Source organism: Lampetra fluviatilis, chromosome 2 (assembly GCF_964198595.1).
Source record: "Lampetra fluviatilis chromosome 2, kcLamFluv1.1, whole genome shotgun sequence".
Classification (NCBI taxonomy): domain Eukaryota; kingdom Metazoa; phylum Chordata; class Hyperoartia; order Petromyzontiformes; family Petromyzontidae; genus Lampetra; species Lampetra fluviatilis.
Genome location: NC_136276.1, coordinates 10366901 through 10386028, shown reverse-complemented (window position 1 = coordinate 10386028; position 19128 = coordinate 10366901). Strand labels below are relative to the sequence as shown.

Below are 19128 nucleotides of genomic sequence, written 5' to 3'. Positions count from 1 at the left end.
GGTGTTCAGAAAGTGAGGAATAAAATTATTTTCTTGCATAAACAAAACATGAACACGTCATTTGCAGTCAAGTTTACAAAACGGGCAATGGTTTTATATTAATTTATTAAATATCTTACAATTTAACAGTGCATCGCTATGAAAACAAATCTATTTGAAAATGTTTATATTACATTCTTATATTAGCGTTTCTTGTACAATTAAAAAAAAGTGTCAAACTGAGCCCATGTTTATAGGCAGCGGAATAACAGCCTTAAAATTCCACTACATGGCAATGTATGCAAGCTTCCACCATAACTTGCATACGCGGAGTAATTTTTACACATGTATTTTACATATTCATCATTATAACTTTTCATTACCTGGGTAACTTGTCCTTTTAAACACACTGCACGCACAAAGTACATGTATTCATAAGCAATGGCATGGATCAGACAGCTTAAAGGTCAAACACTGCCACCCGGTGGGATGCGCTTTGGGGAAGTGCTGTCGTACAACTGAGCAGAGATCAGAAACGATTTTAAGCTTAGCGTATGAGCACCGTTAATATATCATTAATAGGTAACTTTCAGAAAATAATTTCTTTTCAGATTGCATGTATTAGTATTACACCATCGTTGTAATATTTGTGTATGTTGTACATAGCACAACATATCTTAACACTTAAGTATTAAAACTGTAAAAAAATAACAACAATTAAAATAATGACCATGTGACCATGTTATGTTCTCGGTATACTTGGAGAAAGTAAAAAGTGGATGCATGACATAGTTAACATCTAAGCGGTAATTATTTACAGCTCGGGTAATAACCTAGGTTTCAATGGTTACATTTATAAAATATGTTTATTGGCCAGTTTTTGCCAGGAAGAAAATGCTGCAGCATCTATTACCACATTTGTCTATCAGTAAATTCACAACCGTGTTTTTACCTTTTTTACTGCAGCATTAATGTAGAGAATGTGGCTTTTGACCACTTTGATTCAAAAACTGTAAAGTTTTCAATATAAACTTTAAATCTAAGCATGCATTCTTGTTTTAATACATTTTCATAACAAATTAAAGTACGTAAGAAAAGTTAAATGCCTACGCAGGTTAAAGAGATGTGTTTTTAAAGCTCTAAGGAACACAGTCATGTTCTCAATTACACCTAGTGGACATCAATTGCAGTAAATGATTCAGACATTTCCATTTAAATTAAACACACAGTACATGCAGTACTTGTTTTGTTACATTGAGCACATAATCACCATTGCACAGGATGCACACACCCTTTGCCACTGCTGGCCAAATGAGACATGCCAGTAATTGTAGAGCTCAACTTCCATTTTTCCAGGAGCAGCCTTTCATTTAATTCTGTAATGGAAAGAAATTGGTTCATGTCATTTCAAAGTTAAAATATTGCTTTGACAAACTAAATATGCAAAAAAAAGGTCAAAACGTTGACAAAAAAACCTCTACTTTTTTAACAAAGGAATTTAAAAAACATGTACCTGGTTTTAAATTTAATGCAAAGTTTTTATATAGGCAATACATGTTCGTCCTAATTCTAGATTTGAAGCTTTCGTGACTGCAAGTATTCATATTCTTAGGTTTTTTCAGTAATGTCACAAAGTCATGTTCGTCCTTAAACTTTGTTACCCGCATTAGTAATTAACTATAAACTCAAATCAAGTGTTGAGGGACAGCGAGTGGAAAGTGTAAGCAACCTCGTTGATCTGTTGCGGGTTGGGAGACATGCAGCTGGGCACACCCCCATGTGGGTCAATGGTCCCCAATCCGGCCATGTCCTCCTGCCAGCCGCCCATGGGCATTAACCCAAACCTGGGAGAGCCTCGCTCGGGCTGCAGCATATTTTCCGATGCTTCAGGGGTCAACATGAAAGTGGAGCAGCACAAGCACAAGCCATTGATACAACCATGAAGAAAACTAGCATTGGTTTGCACATTTCTCAATAAATTTAGGCAAAAAGACAATTCCGTCAGTAACAATGTTTTCCAAAATATGGTTGAAGTTATTTTAGAACAAATAATAAGGCACTCAAAATTGTTAAACTATAGGTGTTGCATGATACTGTAATGGGATTCTAATGTATTCAAATATTTTTTATTAGTACTGGTCATTCTTGTAAAAAGACAACCGGTGAAGTTGAGTGCTCACCTGACGTGCCGCCGTAGTGCCGAAAGGGGAACGCACCTAGTTCTGTGTTCTCTCTTGTCACCATTAGCCCCAGGCTGTCGCCGTGAGTGTCCTGCAAGGAGCCAATGTTGGATGGCATATAGTCCCCAGAGTGGCCTATGCTTGCAGAAGGAGACACATACGTCTCTCTTTGGCCTGAGCCCAAAACTGAGCTTGAGTGCGAACCAGAGTTCGAGCCAGTGTTGTGCAGCTGCAAACTTGACTCCCTGAAACCAGACAGGGCATTGACCTCGTCCATTGTGTCTTCGTCTCCATTGTTCTCAGGCTGCTGCCAGTGGTACCGAGCCTGGGCGTCGCTTGTCCCATAATTCCTGCGTGCCTGGTTACAGAAACGCCATGAGACAGTTTTCAGCAAATACGTCAATACTAGCATCTTGATAACTAATGCTTTATGCCAAATGTTGGAAACCCACTTTATTATTGTTCAATATACAAAATTTTGTTTACATATTTATTCAAAGGAATACTGTTTAACATACAAACTTTCTTGGGAACATAATATATTTATATCAGTTTGTGTTACTTTATCATTTCAACGTTTGCACAAAACAATTTAAAAAAACGTAATTACTAAAATATGATTTTCGTTTAAATGCCCCATGTCTAATAAAGGTATGGATATTGTACGGCACAACATCGAGTAAGATACCTCATGCATGTAGATCGCGTGCAGGCTCATTTCGGCCGAAGCAAACTCTGATAAAATGCTGCTTTGTGAAGGACCTTCCCTGAAGCTGCTGCCTACACTGCTGGAACGGAAATCCGTTCCTCCGAAACTGCAACAGTGTCCAAAACACACTCATTACATTCAACAATGCATTGATGATACATGAGACACGACTATGAAACATTTTCCTAGAATTATGAGTGTATTTGTTCTTCATGGCGTGCTCTTTACACAATAGCATCTTTGGAACACGATACAAGCGAGAAGGAATTTGCATGCAATCTCAAATATTTGAAAATGCACCCCAAGTGGCTGTCCCTGTGGGCACAAGGTTGCTGAGGCACTTGGCCTAACAACGGGCATTAGTCTGCTATGTGTAATCCCAATTTGTGGGTACATTTGAGTTTTCCAAATTTTTACCATTATTCTTGGGACCTCTTGCCAGTATCAACATATAAGAATCGGTTTTACCCTTACTGGCAATAAAACAGGTGTTAAGATGTTAAAAACACGAAACTGAAACCTTTTGCCAGGAATAATGTCTGCATTAACCACACGTACTTGTGATTATGCAAACAAAAAAAACATGCTCTGAGAGTATATGCATTGTCTTTGAAACTGAATGGTCCACACCAGAGAGAGTGCGTATACTACCAGAGCATGGTTTTTGTTGGACACTACTAAGGTTCAAACAAGAGCTGATGTCTTATGACGAGGCTGGTCTCTGTCAAAACAGTCTGCATTATATTCACATGAAGATAAGGACCTGTCAAATCTAAAACCGATACCGGACATTTACTACTGTGATAAAGTTTTCATTACGAAACTATGCTGTATACCTGACTTTTCCTCTACCACCGGTGCTCATGGACATGCCCCCCACAGCGCCAGTGGATGTGCCGGGGCGTGCGGTGACAGTGGTATTTCCAGGGGTGGCATCCGGCATCTCGGCGAGCTCCTCCCTGGGCCCCGGAGTGAGGGACGCAGATGGCATGGAGAGCGACATGAGTGCTGTGGCAGCAGCCGTAGCCGCAGACATTTCAGGAAGACTGCAGGTGGCGTCGCGCGTCGATCGGTATGCCGTCAGCGAGGAAGGGCCTCCCAACATGCTGCCCAGCAAGCCGTATGGCTGCACAGAACACCGAAACGTAAAAGAGAAGCACAATGTTCCCGACTTGAATTAAATCATGAATGCAGTAAAAACAAAGTAATAAGACACGGAATAGAAATACTTTTAAAGTACACCATGACCCCAAACTGATAAAGCCACACCACATGTTCAATCTGATTCGCACAGTACCGTAACTTGAGAGTGCACATAAAGCACATTATGCTGATGATTAAAAAGTTATCTTTAACACTGAAAAAAACTCATGCAGAAAAAAAGCCTGTACTTTTAGTATTACAAGTGTTCCATCGGTTTCATCCATCGACCACCAAATCTTGTAATGCGGCCTGCCCAGCCCACTTTTCTTAACAGGCAAAGTAAAAAATTTTGGATAATGGTCCGTCATCATGATTAATAACAGCGGTCACCAAAGAAGAAAAGACATAGTCCATGGGTCAAATCAGAAATGTTTACCACCTAAGGCAGCAAAACATAGCACTAATGCATTATCTTGTTGTGCATGCACCGTTTCAAATGTTACTGACCCCTGATTGCGACTCGATAGTTTGCAATGAGCTGAAGAGCAGGGGCTGCGGATTGGCAGTGCTGTCACGCTGCACTTGCTCTCTCAGCTGGTTGAGATACACATTGCTGCCACGTGGCGGGCGCCAGCGGGGATTCGAGATGGCGAAGTGAACGAGAGAGAGTTCCGTCTTTCCGTCTTCGGCTTGTTGATAATAGGATGCTTCCGTCTGCCCCGCCGACATCCACTGTGATTTAAAAGGGAGAGAAACATTTAATTACCAAGTTAACGCAATGGATTGATATTTGGCTTGTGAATTAATTCTGAGACTGGAAAGTTGTTAAGCCACTTAAATGAATTAAGCATTCATCTGAAAAAGATAAAATTGGGTAATTATCACACACGACGACAAAGGACAAGGATGAATCCGCAGACCGTGGGGTTGCCATGCCGGCGGATGTCCATCTGTGCGAAGGAGCAGACATCGCCCACGCCCACCACCTCCACAGTGAAGTTTCGGAAGAAGTCGACAATCTCCAGGGCCTTTGGCCTCACACCAAATATGAGGATGAAGGGTGTGATGATAGGGCTCAGCAGCTCTTCCATGATGAATGCCTATCAGCATTTTGGACACAAATAGTTTCTCAATTACCAGGCATAATTGTTTACTCTTGTTGTTAATTGTTTACTCACTGTAAAATCTAACCATAGCAATCAGGGAAATAAAAACACGCTATATACACATCAGGGTATACATATACACGCAGTGTGGCTCTTGTAGTACTTACTGCCTTGTACTGGAAAAGTTGAGAAAACTCATCTCTGGTTTCTGTCTTGTGGGCGATGCCCTTCCAGTGCTCGGGCATATAGTGTATGTGAGCAAGAACTGCCTGTAGCAGGTGTTCAGGGTTCCACACCAGGTGTTCATCTGGAATAAATGCCCTTTGGAAAGGATCACAAAACATTGAGAGGGTGGTTAGAAAAATATTCTAATTGTCTAGATACGGGAAAAAAAAATTAGGGATCAGATTTGGGAAGAAATCGTACTTACCGGCAGACGGTGAGCAGGACACCCAGTGCCGTGATAGCGGTCAACACGTGTTCCACGGACAGCACATCCTCGTCATACACCGTAAGCGCCAGCAGCACAGCCAACAATGAGCCGGCAAAAAACGTCACGTTCTTGGCAAGCACAGCCATCATAGGTGCCGTAAACGAGTCCATGTACCTATCCCGACACATCAAGAGAGAAGCCCCTTGAACCGAAGGATTCTGCACTTGAAACTGACAATGAGCAGTGAGACCATTTTATTAACAAAGCACTTTTATTACCCAACTTGATTAGCTGCAAGAATTTCATTGAATCCTCATGGATTACATCAAATATTTAGCTCAAGGATGCTGGCCTGTCATGCATACATAACCTATCAATTGCAGGCACTGCAAGTATCCTGAACACCCACTAGCATTTGCATCCTTTACTACCACAATTCAAAACCCGCAGCTGTATCCTGCTTTAAGAATGCCAAGAGCTGTAGGGAGCCCTTACTAGCCGACTTCAGCGCAGTAGTGGTTCCATAACTGTCAACCCCTTATCAGTGCCTACCTTATTACAGACCAATTCAAATCTTATTGGTCACCCCGTGCCCTTATAAATCTCAACGTTCATCCTACAAAGTCCCATCACAAGGGAGAAACACAAAAGCGGCAAAAGAATGTTGCCCATATTAAAACGACTGTACGCCGTATGAACCTGAAAACTCAAATGTCCCTGTACACGAATACGGGCAAACCGTATGTGTTGACAGGTATGTGGTTAACGTGCGGCACAAGCACCTGGCGGCGTGGCGGTATCCACGTCCCAGCCGCGCACGCAGCTCGTGGTCCAGCTCATTGAGGTGGCGCAGGTAGAGCTGCCCATACAGGGACCAGCGGCGCGCACCCAGGCTACCGGGCTCGCGCTTCAGTACTTCTGCGTACCGGAAGAAGGCATGCAACACCTGGCCAGAGAACCACATTCATAAATTATACAGATTCCATATACTGTACATAAAGAACCTTATATACAGCAGCCAAGAATTCAAATATGTTCACGAAGTTTATATTGATGCATATTTCCAGAACATGATTTCAATGAAAAAGTAGAAATTACAGTTACAAAGATCGCATGCAAAAAAACTGATTATATTAAATTGGCAATATGATTACAGTCGACTCTCGAATATTCGCGCCAATGATGGAGAGGACTGCCGCAGATAATTAAAAATTGCGGATAATCTAAGAATAAAAATTTTCCGCAGATCTCTATGCCAAAAAACACTAATATTGGTCTAAATTATGTTTAAGTAAAGAACATTTTGCTTGTTAATGAAAAAAAAAGTCAAAAAATCGACTGATCAATGCACGTACTCAGTGAGAGCAGTGCCACGGCAATCAATATAAAACTCCCTCCACTTGTAAAGATATGCAACTATTGTACTGCAGAGGCGATCACGTGAATTTTCGGATTAACTGGAGCACATCTTTGTTTAGTTTAAGCACGTGACGTGTAAACAAAATTTCTAAGAATAACAATGTATAACTGTTTTTAGATTATTCATTTGGGATTGAGGGAAAATCCATGAGTCATTCATGCCAAAATCTTAAGTGCGGCGGTTAATCCACAAATCAGATAAACCCGCACGTGGATAATTGAGAGTCTACTGTATTAATTTATCAGGCATTCGATATTCATGTAACGTTTTGGCATTTACAAAAATGTTAGCTTACAATCTTTTTAAAGGGCAGTGTTTGTGGAAAATACATTTCTGACGTGCGACTACAGCGCTGGCAGCGCACTATATGGAATATCACACTCGCAGTACCTGCCAGACGACGACTAACGGGCAGAGGACGAGGTTGGCAAGGCCAACGAGCAAGATAGTGCGGCCTAGTCGCTCAGCCAGCTCCAGCCGGCAGCCAGCCCGCTTGTACTCGGGCCGAAGGCTCCAGGCACTCTGGAATGGCGCGCCAGGGCCCCAGAAGAGCAGCATTTCCAGGTTGTATTTGAGGCCCTGCGTGAGGAGGGCGCTCTCGCCGGCGAAGGGCACGCGGACACGCACGGGCAGCAGCGATTTGTTGACCATGGCCACCAGATAGTTCTTGAAGCGCAGGATACGATGGTGCATGTCGAGCTCGGTGAGCTCGCGCTTGTGGATGCACATTTGCTGCTCTTTCTGCACTGCCAGCACACGCTCCTGAACCTCCTGCCACGAGAAGTTCTGAAGCTCTGCCTGTACACGCCACCACACGAAAATGCACAACTCCATATTTACATGACAATTCTTCTCTGGTGATTTCATGGTGAACGGGATTATGTGTAACTTCTCACAAATGAATTTGTGTGTAGTGGCAAAAATCTGGATGGTAGAGATCTTTAGGATATTCAGCCTTTGGTCATTTCAATACCAGAAGAAGGCCCCTCCAACTCTGTGTCAATCACAGGGGTTGTATAACCATACTTAATCATGCTAGTCAGTGTAGGTTAATGAAGTTCAGCTATAACTCGTCACTCATGTTTGCCATGGCTGGGAATCAAACTCAGGACGCTAAGTTCCTAGTGCAATGAATTAACAACTGTGCCACCGAACGTTCACCTTCATTAATCCACGTTTGCAAATTATCTTTAAAAACATTTCCAAATCTTGCCAGTAGGGGGTGGAATAAGCATTAGCCTTGATGTTTCCAAACTTATTATAAATCAAAATGATCTGCTTTCGTGTTCAGTGGGTATTTTCATGCTTTTACCATACTGTAAATAAGTACAATCACAATACAGTATTTATTTCTGGGTAACAGGTGGAACCTTTCAGATATTCATAATACAGGTTTTATTGCTTTACTCTCCAACACACCGGTGTGCTGTACTAGTAATGAATTGGCCTGTTCGGTTTACATGACAAACCTTACTAACAGACTGTCAGGTGGTGGCGGTTTAATTACACATTTATATATTTAAACGATCTGACCAAAAAAAAATATTGCATTATGGATATTGGCCTGCGAAAGCCTACGTGTTAAAGTTTCAGGTATTGTCAAAGAGGTCATAAATATATGCTTCATCAATGGGCTACATGGTTGTGGTACACAACACATAATAAAGTGGCATCGTGTTCTTTTAGGGATATCCTCAGCTCTATTCAGTTTAAAACATACCCTCTTGTTCCATTTAGAAATATTGCTCTTTACATTAAATATGCCTGATATTAGCAAAGTTATACTATGTGAATGTAATAAATATCCCAAATATATATTACTTTAAATGCCATGACCAAAAACAAATACCAAAACCATGTTTATACTGCACCACATTATCTACAAATGTTAAAGGCATATGCAATATATCAGTTGTCTCATTGTCATTTATATTTAACTTTAAAACAAGTCAGCTCATAGCAACGTGCGTACATAAACAATATATACACGGTGAAAAGTGTCACAGGTGTTCCACACATTTTCTCAAGGCACCCACTGCATGTGCCCACTAACCATGGGGATCTTGAGAGCGTTAATGTAGAAAGCACGGATCTCTAAATAGCTGGAGAAGTTGTAGATGACCTTGATGAGACGATACAGCCAGAATGTCCCTGCCATCACGATCAGGAAGATGATCCAACTGTTTCCACGAATCCTGCTCATGCATCAGACGAGGGGAGCAGATGATCACCTCTTGACATGTGCAGGTTTTTATGTGTTTACAACTGCAAAGCGGTTTAAGGTTTGGAGTTTTTTTGTCACAGTAGGTTTCTCTAACAGTAATATGATTGAAATCCTTCGTTAAAGACCAAAACACATGTAATTACAGATATACATATCTAGCTCCCATTTTATGATTCTATATTATAAAAGGTATCCACTTGATAAACTGCCATATATTTAGCAGTTTATAAAACATAACAATTTTTTTAAATATGTAAACACCAATTACAGCTGACATTTAGTACAATTATCCCTTACCCAACATAGTATAAAAACACACATATGTGATGTTACACATAAACAAACATGTGCCAAATCTATTTTTAACGAATAACAGATTGTGTACAGTGCTTACTCAGTGTCATGGGTTCCAAACTTTGTTCATGTTAAAATTATTTGAAATAGCCGTTTAGAAATCATAACTTCATACTTCATTCCACTTATCTAACACTGATGGCAGTTTTGTAAACATGATCTATATATGGTGTTAACAGCACCTGTGTATGTCCCAAGGTTTGCACTGGGAAATGAAACACGTGAGCAAAAGCATGTGACTCACTCCTAATTTTGTCCTTGCCACGCACATACATTTTCAAAACAAAATGTGACCAATGCATGGCAACAAGTCTGTCTGTGCTTTTCTCAATATAAATTGACGCAGGGGCTAGAATTTACCCCACGCTCCCCCCTCCCCCAGGTCAAAACAGGTGCTAGTTCATAATTGCTCGCACATATATCTTCATAGTGGCTGTCACCTAACTGGTGGCACCAAGAATACACATCTTGACTGGTGTGAAACGGAGATACTTTAGTCCAACTCGGCAATACACAAATTATATAATCCTTAATTTAGTTGATAACACAACAGTCACCAACTTACAGTCTCAAACTCCACTTACATCAAACAATGTTTGGCTAATTAATACATTAGTGCAAATTGTTATTTGCTTTTGAGAACGTGAAAAGTGCTACACATTGAGATACATTTAATCTACTTCACAAAGGTAATTTCACACTTTCATGAGCAGATTCGAAAGATTAACTTCGAATGCAAACCTTCAAATTATGAGGCAGAGCACAAATTTCCGTTTTAGCATTGATTCAATGCATGAAGAGTGTTTGTATTTTTGGTTGAATAACGCTTTTATCTGAAGGCAATATAATACTTTTAAATATTGTTGTCAATATGACAGCCTGATAATTGCCATCTGAAAAGAGCGATTGTGTGCCAGAAACAAAGTATCTTAAGTGAATGGACTTTCAAAAAATAACTCCCCCCTAGATATAAATCAAGTATAAAACTGTAGGCAATGCTAAAAAACAGATGAATAGTTTTGTAAATACCACAGGTATACCAACCCAAGTTCAAGAAAAAAAAGCATATTCAAAACACAGCTGTCAATTATTTTGGCAGTGGTTCACAAAATGACATGTGGTTTTGATGGATTCATTCACGTAATAGTAATGTGTCATATGATACACTATAATCAAGAGCAATGTTTCAAAGGTATAAGACTTTGTGTATTAAAAGTCTTGTAAATCATGCAGTTTATCACCCACCACTTGATTGTGTATATTCTCTTAATTAACATACAACACAATAAGGACTTATGTTCAGCACCTTTCTTGGAAACAAATCTCAGAGTACCTGTCTTGAGTATTAGTCAGAGCATTGAATAATTCAGAAGTTTACATTGTACGTACATCATTATACTTGGCCACTCGATTTGAGCTCTTGGCAAACCTGAATTGTACTGAAAGCATGTGTGAAGGTCAAGACTTTAAATAAACATTCCTACCTCTCGGTACATTTTTCACTGGAAAGCAAAGCATCGTAGAGAGTCACTTTTCTGCTGGGTTGTGGATGTACTTGCTTATTGGCAAAGAGGATATCGTAGTCCACACAGTTGATCAGAAACGTCGTGAAGGTCACAACAAAGAGGAATTGTCTGTAAAACAAACGTGTGATCCAGACGTGAGATCAACAGGACAGACTATATACACTTAACACCAGTATTCACATTTGTGACAACTAAATAATTTTGAAAAAAATATATATATACTTACACCAATTCAAAGAATTCTGCTAGCATCATGCAGGCAAAACCATGTTTCTGGTGGAAATGATATATGTAAGACATTTAATTAAGGAAAATGAGGGGAACAATCAATGTGTTCTCAAGTGAAACTTAAGAGTTCAACACAAAAACTTCAGCAGTAAAATTAACAAACATGTCACCATAGCAGCCTTTCATGGTTTACTGTTTAACCATCAAATGTAAACAGGGGTTATATAAGTTACCATACTATCCGCCCTTTATGGATGATATATTTATTACAAATACTATGATCTATCAATAGTGTTTAATGATGAATTGTTTGAGTAAAAAGTACAAGGTCAGAATGCTAGATATATCTTATTTTGTCACTAGACATTATACTGATAAATTTGCCCAAATAACTACATTTTCAGAGTGAGTCTGACAGTGTATATAACATTGGACGAAAGTTACTGTGAAGTAAAAAAGTAGTTCTTTTAAACAGAGCTCCGAATGTCATACTGATGGGAAGCTCCCAAAACCTAAACAAATCTCTTCTAGGAAATGTGCCTAACTAAACAACCATCTCAGTGGAGGTAAAACAAGAGATCAAATGGTGTGGAAAATATTACATTTCTACACGTGACGATGGAAACATTACTGTACAGTCAGCAGTGCCAAAACGCAAGATAATCATTTTCACAAACATAAACACCAATGTGCAAATTTGCATTTGGATGTATACACAGGCTCAAAAATCGGGATCCAATTACAATAACTGATTAGAGAGTAACTGCTAACCACCTTTGGAACAACTCGGAAGGTTGGGAGTTCAGTGACCGACAAACAATTTAGGACATTTCCTGGAAGAGATTGTACATATGATACTCACAACTACCACAAGGTTTTCAAGAAACGGCAACATTGGGAAGTGTCATATTCTTGGTTATTTCGGTAAAGCCACGTAGATAGAAAATACAAATAATAAAATAAAATTCAAATTAAAAATAAATTGAAAATAATAAAAGCAAAAAACCCACGACGTTTCGATCGCAACACAAGCGGTCTTCTTCCGCCTCATGAAGACAGCTTGTGTTGCGATCGAAACATCGTGGGGTTTTTGCCTTTATTATTTTCAATTTATTTGTATTTTTTGTTTTCTTTTATTATTTTTATTTTCTATCTACATGACTTTACCGAAAGAACCAAGAATATAAATTCCTGCAGTCACGAAAGTTTTAAGTCAAAAATTGGGAAGTCTACACCATTTTAAATGATTGTGTAAAAAGTAATTCCTCTTATACCAAAGTAGTATTAATTGAAAAGATAAATGTTGCAACAACAAAAAGTACATATTCACTACATTCCCAAATACAAATAATATATAAGCTGAGAAATAAAAATCAGCCTCACCAATGGGAAAATGTATATATTTTATATAGCATTTATACATTTTAAATGTCTCATCATTTTTATATATTGATAGAATATTGTTGATAAATTACTTGATAACATTGTGGATAAAAAAATAACAGGTGAATACAAATATATCAACACGTTTCTCTACTGTCACTAAGAGGAAAGCAAGATCTCAATGTGTCAGAAAACTGGCCTGGCATTAAGGAAAATGATTATGAGTTACATAAGATTTACATTAGCGACAACGTAAATATATATTTTTTTGCAATTGCAACAAACAGCTTGTTAATTCTCACCCCCATGCAAATTACATTGAGACGCTATATAATTCCAGATTCAATGTATTTTAATAAAGGAGTCACCACCGCTGCCGACACATACAAATCACTAGTGCCCTCATGGTAACACTGCAATTCACCGTATTTGTTTCTAATACAGCAGACAGGTGGGAATTGTCAAGTGCACAGGTTGTTCAGAAAACCAGACCTTCTGGGTCATAACAACAGGAGGATGTGACCTCATTTTCCGGTAGATGACATCATGTACATCCCCAGCTGCCAGAAGGTTTAAATGCAGTTAAAAGACAAAGCAATAGCGATCAATGAATTAAATTCTAAAAGATTGATGGTCCTATCATCCTTACATGACACCATTCCTGAAAGATTAAAAACATTTAAATATTAGAATTCCGCCACATAAAAAGGATATTCTTGTGAAGAAGTAGTCCAAGTTTTCAATGTGGTTCCACCGGGCTGAAATAATAAAAATATACTTTTAGAACATTGACAATGAATACAAAGCCAAACAAGCAGTTATTTAAAGAAACCAATAATTTTCCACACAGGCATCCCTTGCGTAACACACTCCCCAATAGCGCAAATTCGCAGGTACGCGATTCATCTTTTAGGGTCATACTTCACACACTTAAGCGATGCGTTTCATAGTTATACGCTAATTTTATTTAATATAAAAATATATCTTTTCCATTATAACATTTCAAAGTAAAAAAATATATATTTCTGATGGCGTCATTGCATCACGGGCTGGGCATAGCCATTTTAAATCTGCTAACTTTGTTTGCATTGTGTGCTACTGCAAGCAGCTCACAGAAGCGTTCAGTAACCTTTATAATTAGTAACATATTTAATTTATTTGTTATAAACTCCTTATTAAGAAATTTTTAATGTTATTATTATGTATGCAATGTATACGTGCTTGGTAAATCCAGGGGTAAAATCATTAAATTATACTTTTGGTAAAGTAACACCCCCCCCCCCCCCGTTTTCACATGGAAAAATAGGCTTCATCCGCGATTTGATTAACGTGCTGCTTTTCAGGAATGCATGTCACGCTTTATGCGAGGGACACCTGCATTAAAATCTAAATGTATAACAGTTACAAAAATGTCCCTACCATGCCGTTTACAAAGTCACCTCCTTATAGATTACTCCCTTAAAATAGCACATAACAGGACACCACTCACATGACACGCATCACTTTTAAAAATATTTTCTCAAGAACCCAATGTTCTATGTAAGCAAAGCTACTGTACATATCTTCATTACATCAATAGCTTTCTAAATGACATCAGGGTACGTAACAATGTTTATCGTAAGCTACAACATTCAGGGTGATATTCTCGTTATGTTTGTACCGCATATCATTATGGGGCTTTTAATCCTTGCAGATGAACAAGCAGCAGTGACAAAAAAAACACATGTTGACCTTCAGGGGTACAAGGAACCACTTGACTACATTTTTATACTTTGAAGTAAAAAATGATGAATACAATCTGAAAATGTAGCTTCAAAACACTTAGTAAGCTCGGGTTTTGTATGACATGTGTTTTATCTAGTTAGTAAAGTCACCAAATGGTGCATCTCTTGGCATCGTCTATTATGTGCACTGTAATATACAGCTCACACATTTCTCAAAAATGTTAACTTTACAATACAATTTGAGCCATAATTCTAAGGACAGTGCAAACGAGGCAGCAAGCCAGGACACATGTTTGTAAGTATTTTACATCTCTGTTTCCTTTCAAGTTTAAAAACAGTTTCAAGTTAAAACAAAGCATTAACTTAATTCAATTCGGAAATTCAACAGTGACTGAAACACGTGTACCTTTGCTGCCCTCGGGAACGTGCACGAGAACCTCCCGCTCATGGTTCGGGGACTCTTCATCATCGTAAGAGTCCAGCCTGCGATAGGCTGTCTCCGCTTCCGCCATCTCTGTCTGGGTCGATCAGCGCGTCTTTACATGTCTACAGCAGATGCCGGTGGGTGCATAACCCTGCACATATTAATATCGCTCATATTCCATTACTGCATTGCTATTTTTGTATGACATGTTTACCTCATTTAATAGATGCTTTCATATATATTTATGATATGCTTTACATACCAATTTACAATAGTTAGTACAATGCGTTCTGAACCTGCGAACCCGAGTTCGATTCTTGACCACAGCTGACATCAGTGGCGAGGTGATATATGAACCGGTCCTCAGGGCCTCCTTCACTAACTTGCAGAAACGAGCATGATGAAGTATGGTGAAACAACCCTATGACCGACACAAGGTGTGTGGGAGCTCTTCATTCAGAAATGGAATGACAAGAGGCGGTAAAAAATACTACATATTTACATATTAAATTTGCTCTACATGCCATATTAAACTTTTTTAGCTCATGTGCTATTAATATCCCAAATTTTAAAAACTCCACAAGTTATACATTTCAAAATGTATGGAAACAACTTAAATTTATAACAGACAAAATAAGCATGATTCCATACCCTGATTATTATTACCAACAAACCGATGATTTATCAGATGTATTAGGTGGAATGCTGATAAACTTATTTTCTGAATAATTTTTGTTCACTTCATCTTACGATTAATATGTTTTTTGTATTTTTATTACAAGACGCCGATCACGGAACGGCTGGGAAACAGAAACTCCACAAACAACAACCCGATTTTGGCGTGACAGGGCCCAATGAAGGATGAAATACAAATAAATGTAGGGGTCTTTGTCAATCAGATGCTGGATGAAGGCCGCTACGGCTGTGTCATTCAAGGTGGTTATTTTACCATACTTCACCACGATTGTCAGAGCAATTTGGTGAAGCTGGGGTCAGGCACAGTTCAACTCTCTCTCGCCACTGTTGGCCAAGGCAGGGAACCACACTGACACGGACTCATAGCACTGTACAATGCGTTAAACACTGTGGCATTGCTCCACTCGCAGGTTATGAATCACCGCAACACGTGACAAACTTGCCTGGTAGTGTAACCCATTATGCAAATAAGCCCACATTGGAAATTCGAAATAATTCATTGTTAAAATGTTTAACTGCACAGAAATGTATATAATTTTTTAAACATATCAATACAGTCTTGCATTATCCTTCATTGGCATAAAACTCTGCAAGTAAATATATACACTTTGTATACTGTGCATGTAATAACAAATGATTTTTAAGGTCGTTTATACTCTCTCAACAAAACCATTAACCCTGGTATGGCTTTCACATTCGTTGCATGACTCAAATGTCAGCTCTCCGGTTTTCCAGCCTGGTGTAAAGCACACATTTACACTGCTCACTATAATGGGGTGCGAATATAAACAGGAAGGCGCCGTTTTGTTCTGCAGTGTTTACGCCACTAGACGCTTCAGACGATGATTCCACCTCTTCTGTACAAGGTTGCAAGACAGCCACAGTCCATTTCTAAACCTCAACCTTTCCAACAAACGAATTTGAGCATCATGACCTTACGAATGACACGTTGGGATTGAGATCTACCAGCATCAACTATTGTCTAAGAAAAAACTCTCCTAGTTATCAATGAGAAAAACTGTACTTTTAAAAGGGGAAGCGTTGAACCACAAGTCCATTGTTTCGGTTTGTTACAGTGACTAAGAATAGTCGTAGTGGGCATTCAGTGACAAAAGAGAGTCGCTGGACAAAGCTGCTACCAGAGTAACCTTCTGACAGGGGGCAGACCTGAAACCACAGGAAGCTGTTCCCATTACCATGACCCCAAATCCGTCAAATTTGTTTGACCATTCGGACATTGGCAGGCATACCAAAGTGCCGTGCTTCCTTACAGGTCAACGCCCACATTTTAGCGAACCAAGACTCAAGAGCAATACAGCCCTCTCACTGTCTGTCATATACTGTACTATCAGAGTGAGCTAGTTGTACGATTTTGAACTTGAACGTGACCCTTCGGCGAACGTTGGCCAAGTTTCATTTTTGTCTTTAAATTATTTTTTACGCTGTCGTGTTGGCTGTCAGCTGGAGGGGCCAATGAAATGAGACACTGCCACGGCCAATAACAATTCGCTTACAAGCTTAGTCAGCCAATGTCGGCTTTTGGGCACAGCAGATGGTTAATAGCTACGCTATACAGATTAACACAAATCTCCCTGCCTAACAAGTCACGCAGGTCTCCCTTACAAGGGTGACCACATCAATGGGCTCTCTTTCCCGGTGAAAGGATAGTGGCGAGCTGGGCCAGTGTGTGCCACCCAACACTCACATGAACAAAGGCCTAGAGAGTAAATGTTTCACCAACCTTACCTCCTTCGAGGCAAACACAATACACCAAACAGCTCTTAGCTTGTAGATGTCTACCTAGGATGTGTGTTGTGGGCTGCCAGATACGCATGTGAAGGTTTGCTATGGAAGATTACGTCACATGTGCTTTCATAGCACGATAATCATGACAATGCAACGTCACTCCCATATACTGTACATAACTGAAATTGCACGATAACCTCATGGCACCACAACAGACAATGCGTTGGGTGTGTTTTTTTAAACAAAGCTTCACATTTGTGTCAGTCTACGACACATAGCCTAAATACACATCTACGTAATGAAAACAATTTGTTTGTGGGCTTGCGTCTTTGTCAAACAAAGAGAGCCATAAACATGACCGCTCTCGTCTGGTAAGACAAATGGCATCTTTGCCTCACCTGCCACACAGTTACACATGCACAATATATATATCAATTAAGTCTACGATTACTAGAACCAATTGGTTCTACCGCTCAGCTTGCTAAGACATATGCCTCCGGGCCTTAACGCTCATAGGATCAGACGAATGCCATGACAGATGTATTTCCTCACACAATTAAAAAAGGGCCTAAGCTGTCCTCTATAAACTACGTTAGGCAAGCGACATCAATATCCCACCTCACACCTGGTTAGACAAGCGTTAGGATTTACCTCTCAACAACTGGTTGAATAAAGACTGTGTGTAATACCCCTTCCTCATCCCTCTTATCTGCTTAAAAACAGGACCACAAACGATGGGGGGAGGAGGATGGCAGGAGTGGAGCGGTGTGGCGATGGTGAACACAATGTCCTGTGAGCCCTGAAACCCAAGTTCGTAACCAGCCAAGGCGAACATCTGTTGCGAGTGAGAGATATCGACCGGTCCCCGTCAATGTATCTATCTCTCACCCTGGTAAAATAGGGGACAACGCCAGCAACCTTCCTCTCTCATCATCCCGTTAAAGAGACCTCGCCAAATTAATTCCTGTACCAGCAGAGACGCGACTCACCTGGGTCAGGCCACGGCCATGGAGTTGACTTGCTCGCAGAACCGCTGACGACAACAACAAAAAAACACGGAGCCGAACAAACTCACAGCCACTAGAACTCAGCTTAAGCCGGTGGGGCCACCACCACCGTCACCACCACCACGACCGTCACCACCGTCACCACCACGCGCGCTCCGCACTAAACAACGAGGCGAGCGCTCGCGATTCCTCGGCGGCCGATGACGATCGTCCCGATAGCCCCGCCCCCCACCCAACACCGCGTCCCGCTGTCAAAAAACACACAGCGGCAGCCGCCTCTCTCTCTCCCTTCGACGAGACTACTCGGCTTCATCAATGACTCTAAACGTACATAACTGTTGTTCTTGTTGTTTCAAAACGCATTAGGAGTCCGTCTAAATTGGCTTCGTGTGTTGTTATTTTTTAGTTATTTAAACGTGAGGAGAATTGCGAGAAGCCGCCGCCGCCGCCGAGCAGCGAGCGGTCCGTAAACAGACGGCCGCAAACTGACGCGGAGAGCCCCGCCCCCCCCCGTGACGTCACACAGTCGGACGTGACGTCACCACGCGCGCGCGCGATTTCCGCCACAACAAGACCGATATAACGTCCATAACATCCCGCGATATATGTTTTCACCTGATGACGATTGCTTGTGTTGCGATCGAAACGTCGTGATATTTGTTTTATTATTTTTCTATCTACAGTATGTGGATTTACCGAAAGACACAAAGAATATGAAAACAAATTAATCAACCCCGACCATACCGGACGTGACGCACATCGCCGGTTACCACCCCCCCCCTGTCCCGGACGTGACGTCCATCACCGGCTACCCCAACCCCCTCGTACCGGACGTGACGTCCATAG

At 40.4% G+C, this 19128-nt stretch overlaps 1 protein-coding gene across 7 annotated transcripts; it reads right to left on the bottom strand.

Moving 5' to 3' along the window:
* Nucleotides 1-86: 86 nt before the first annotated feature.
* On the bottom strand, nucleotides 87-18778 carry LOC144942158 (autophagy-related protein 9A-like). Of its 7 annotated transcripts, none has more exons than XM_078868934.1 (17): nucleotides 18265-18778; nucleotides 14816-14955; nucleotides 13400-13443; nucleotides 11301-11365; nucleotides 11033-11182; nucleotides 9024-9165; nucleotides 7361-7768; nucleotides 6333-6496; nucleotides 5548-5724; nucleotides 5285-5438; nucleotides 4932-5111; nucleotides 4519-4743; nucleotides 3705-3994; nucleotides 2848-2974; nucleotides 2160-2517; nucleotides 1709-1863; nucleotides 87-1355 (listed from the first exon to the last, which is right to left on the bottom strand). In XM_078868934.1, the coding sequence occupies exons 2-17, from the start codon at nucleotides 14919-14921 to the stop codon at nucleotides 1350-1352; spliced, it is 2751 nt and encodes a 916-aa protein (XP_078725060.1). In that variant the 5' UTR covers nucleotides 14922-14955; nucleotides 18265-18778; the 3' UTR covers nucleotides 87-1349. The 7 variants fall into 7 exon arrangements, with proteins under 7 accessions (XP_078725060.1, XP_078725074.1, XP_078725067.1 ...); XM_078868948.1 differs by having other exon boundaries at nucleotides 2196-2517; XM_078868941.1 differs by having other exon boundaries at nucleotides 11301-11350.
* Between the last annotated feature and the right edge of the window lie 350 nt (nucleotides 18779-19128).

What these genes read in the sequence shown, in the direction of transcription:
- LOC144942158 (XM_078868921.1), bottom strand. Translation starts at nt 14,921, where the DNA reads ATGGCGGAAGCGGAGACAGCCTATCGCAGGCTGGACTCTTACGATGAT. An exon ending in GCAGAATTCTTTGAATTGGT is followed by an intron (nt 11,183 to 11,300) that starts GTAAGTATATAT and finishes TTTGTTTTACAG; the next exon opens with ACAATTCCTCTTTGTTGTGA. An exon ending in ACGCGATCTACATGCATGAG is followed by an intron (nt 2,518 to 2,847) that starts GTATCTTACTCG and finishes TTCTGTAACCAG; the next exon opens with GCACGCAGGAATTATGGGAC.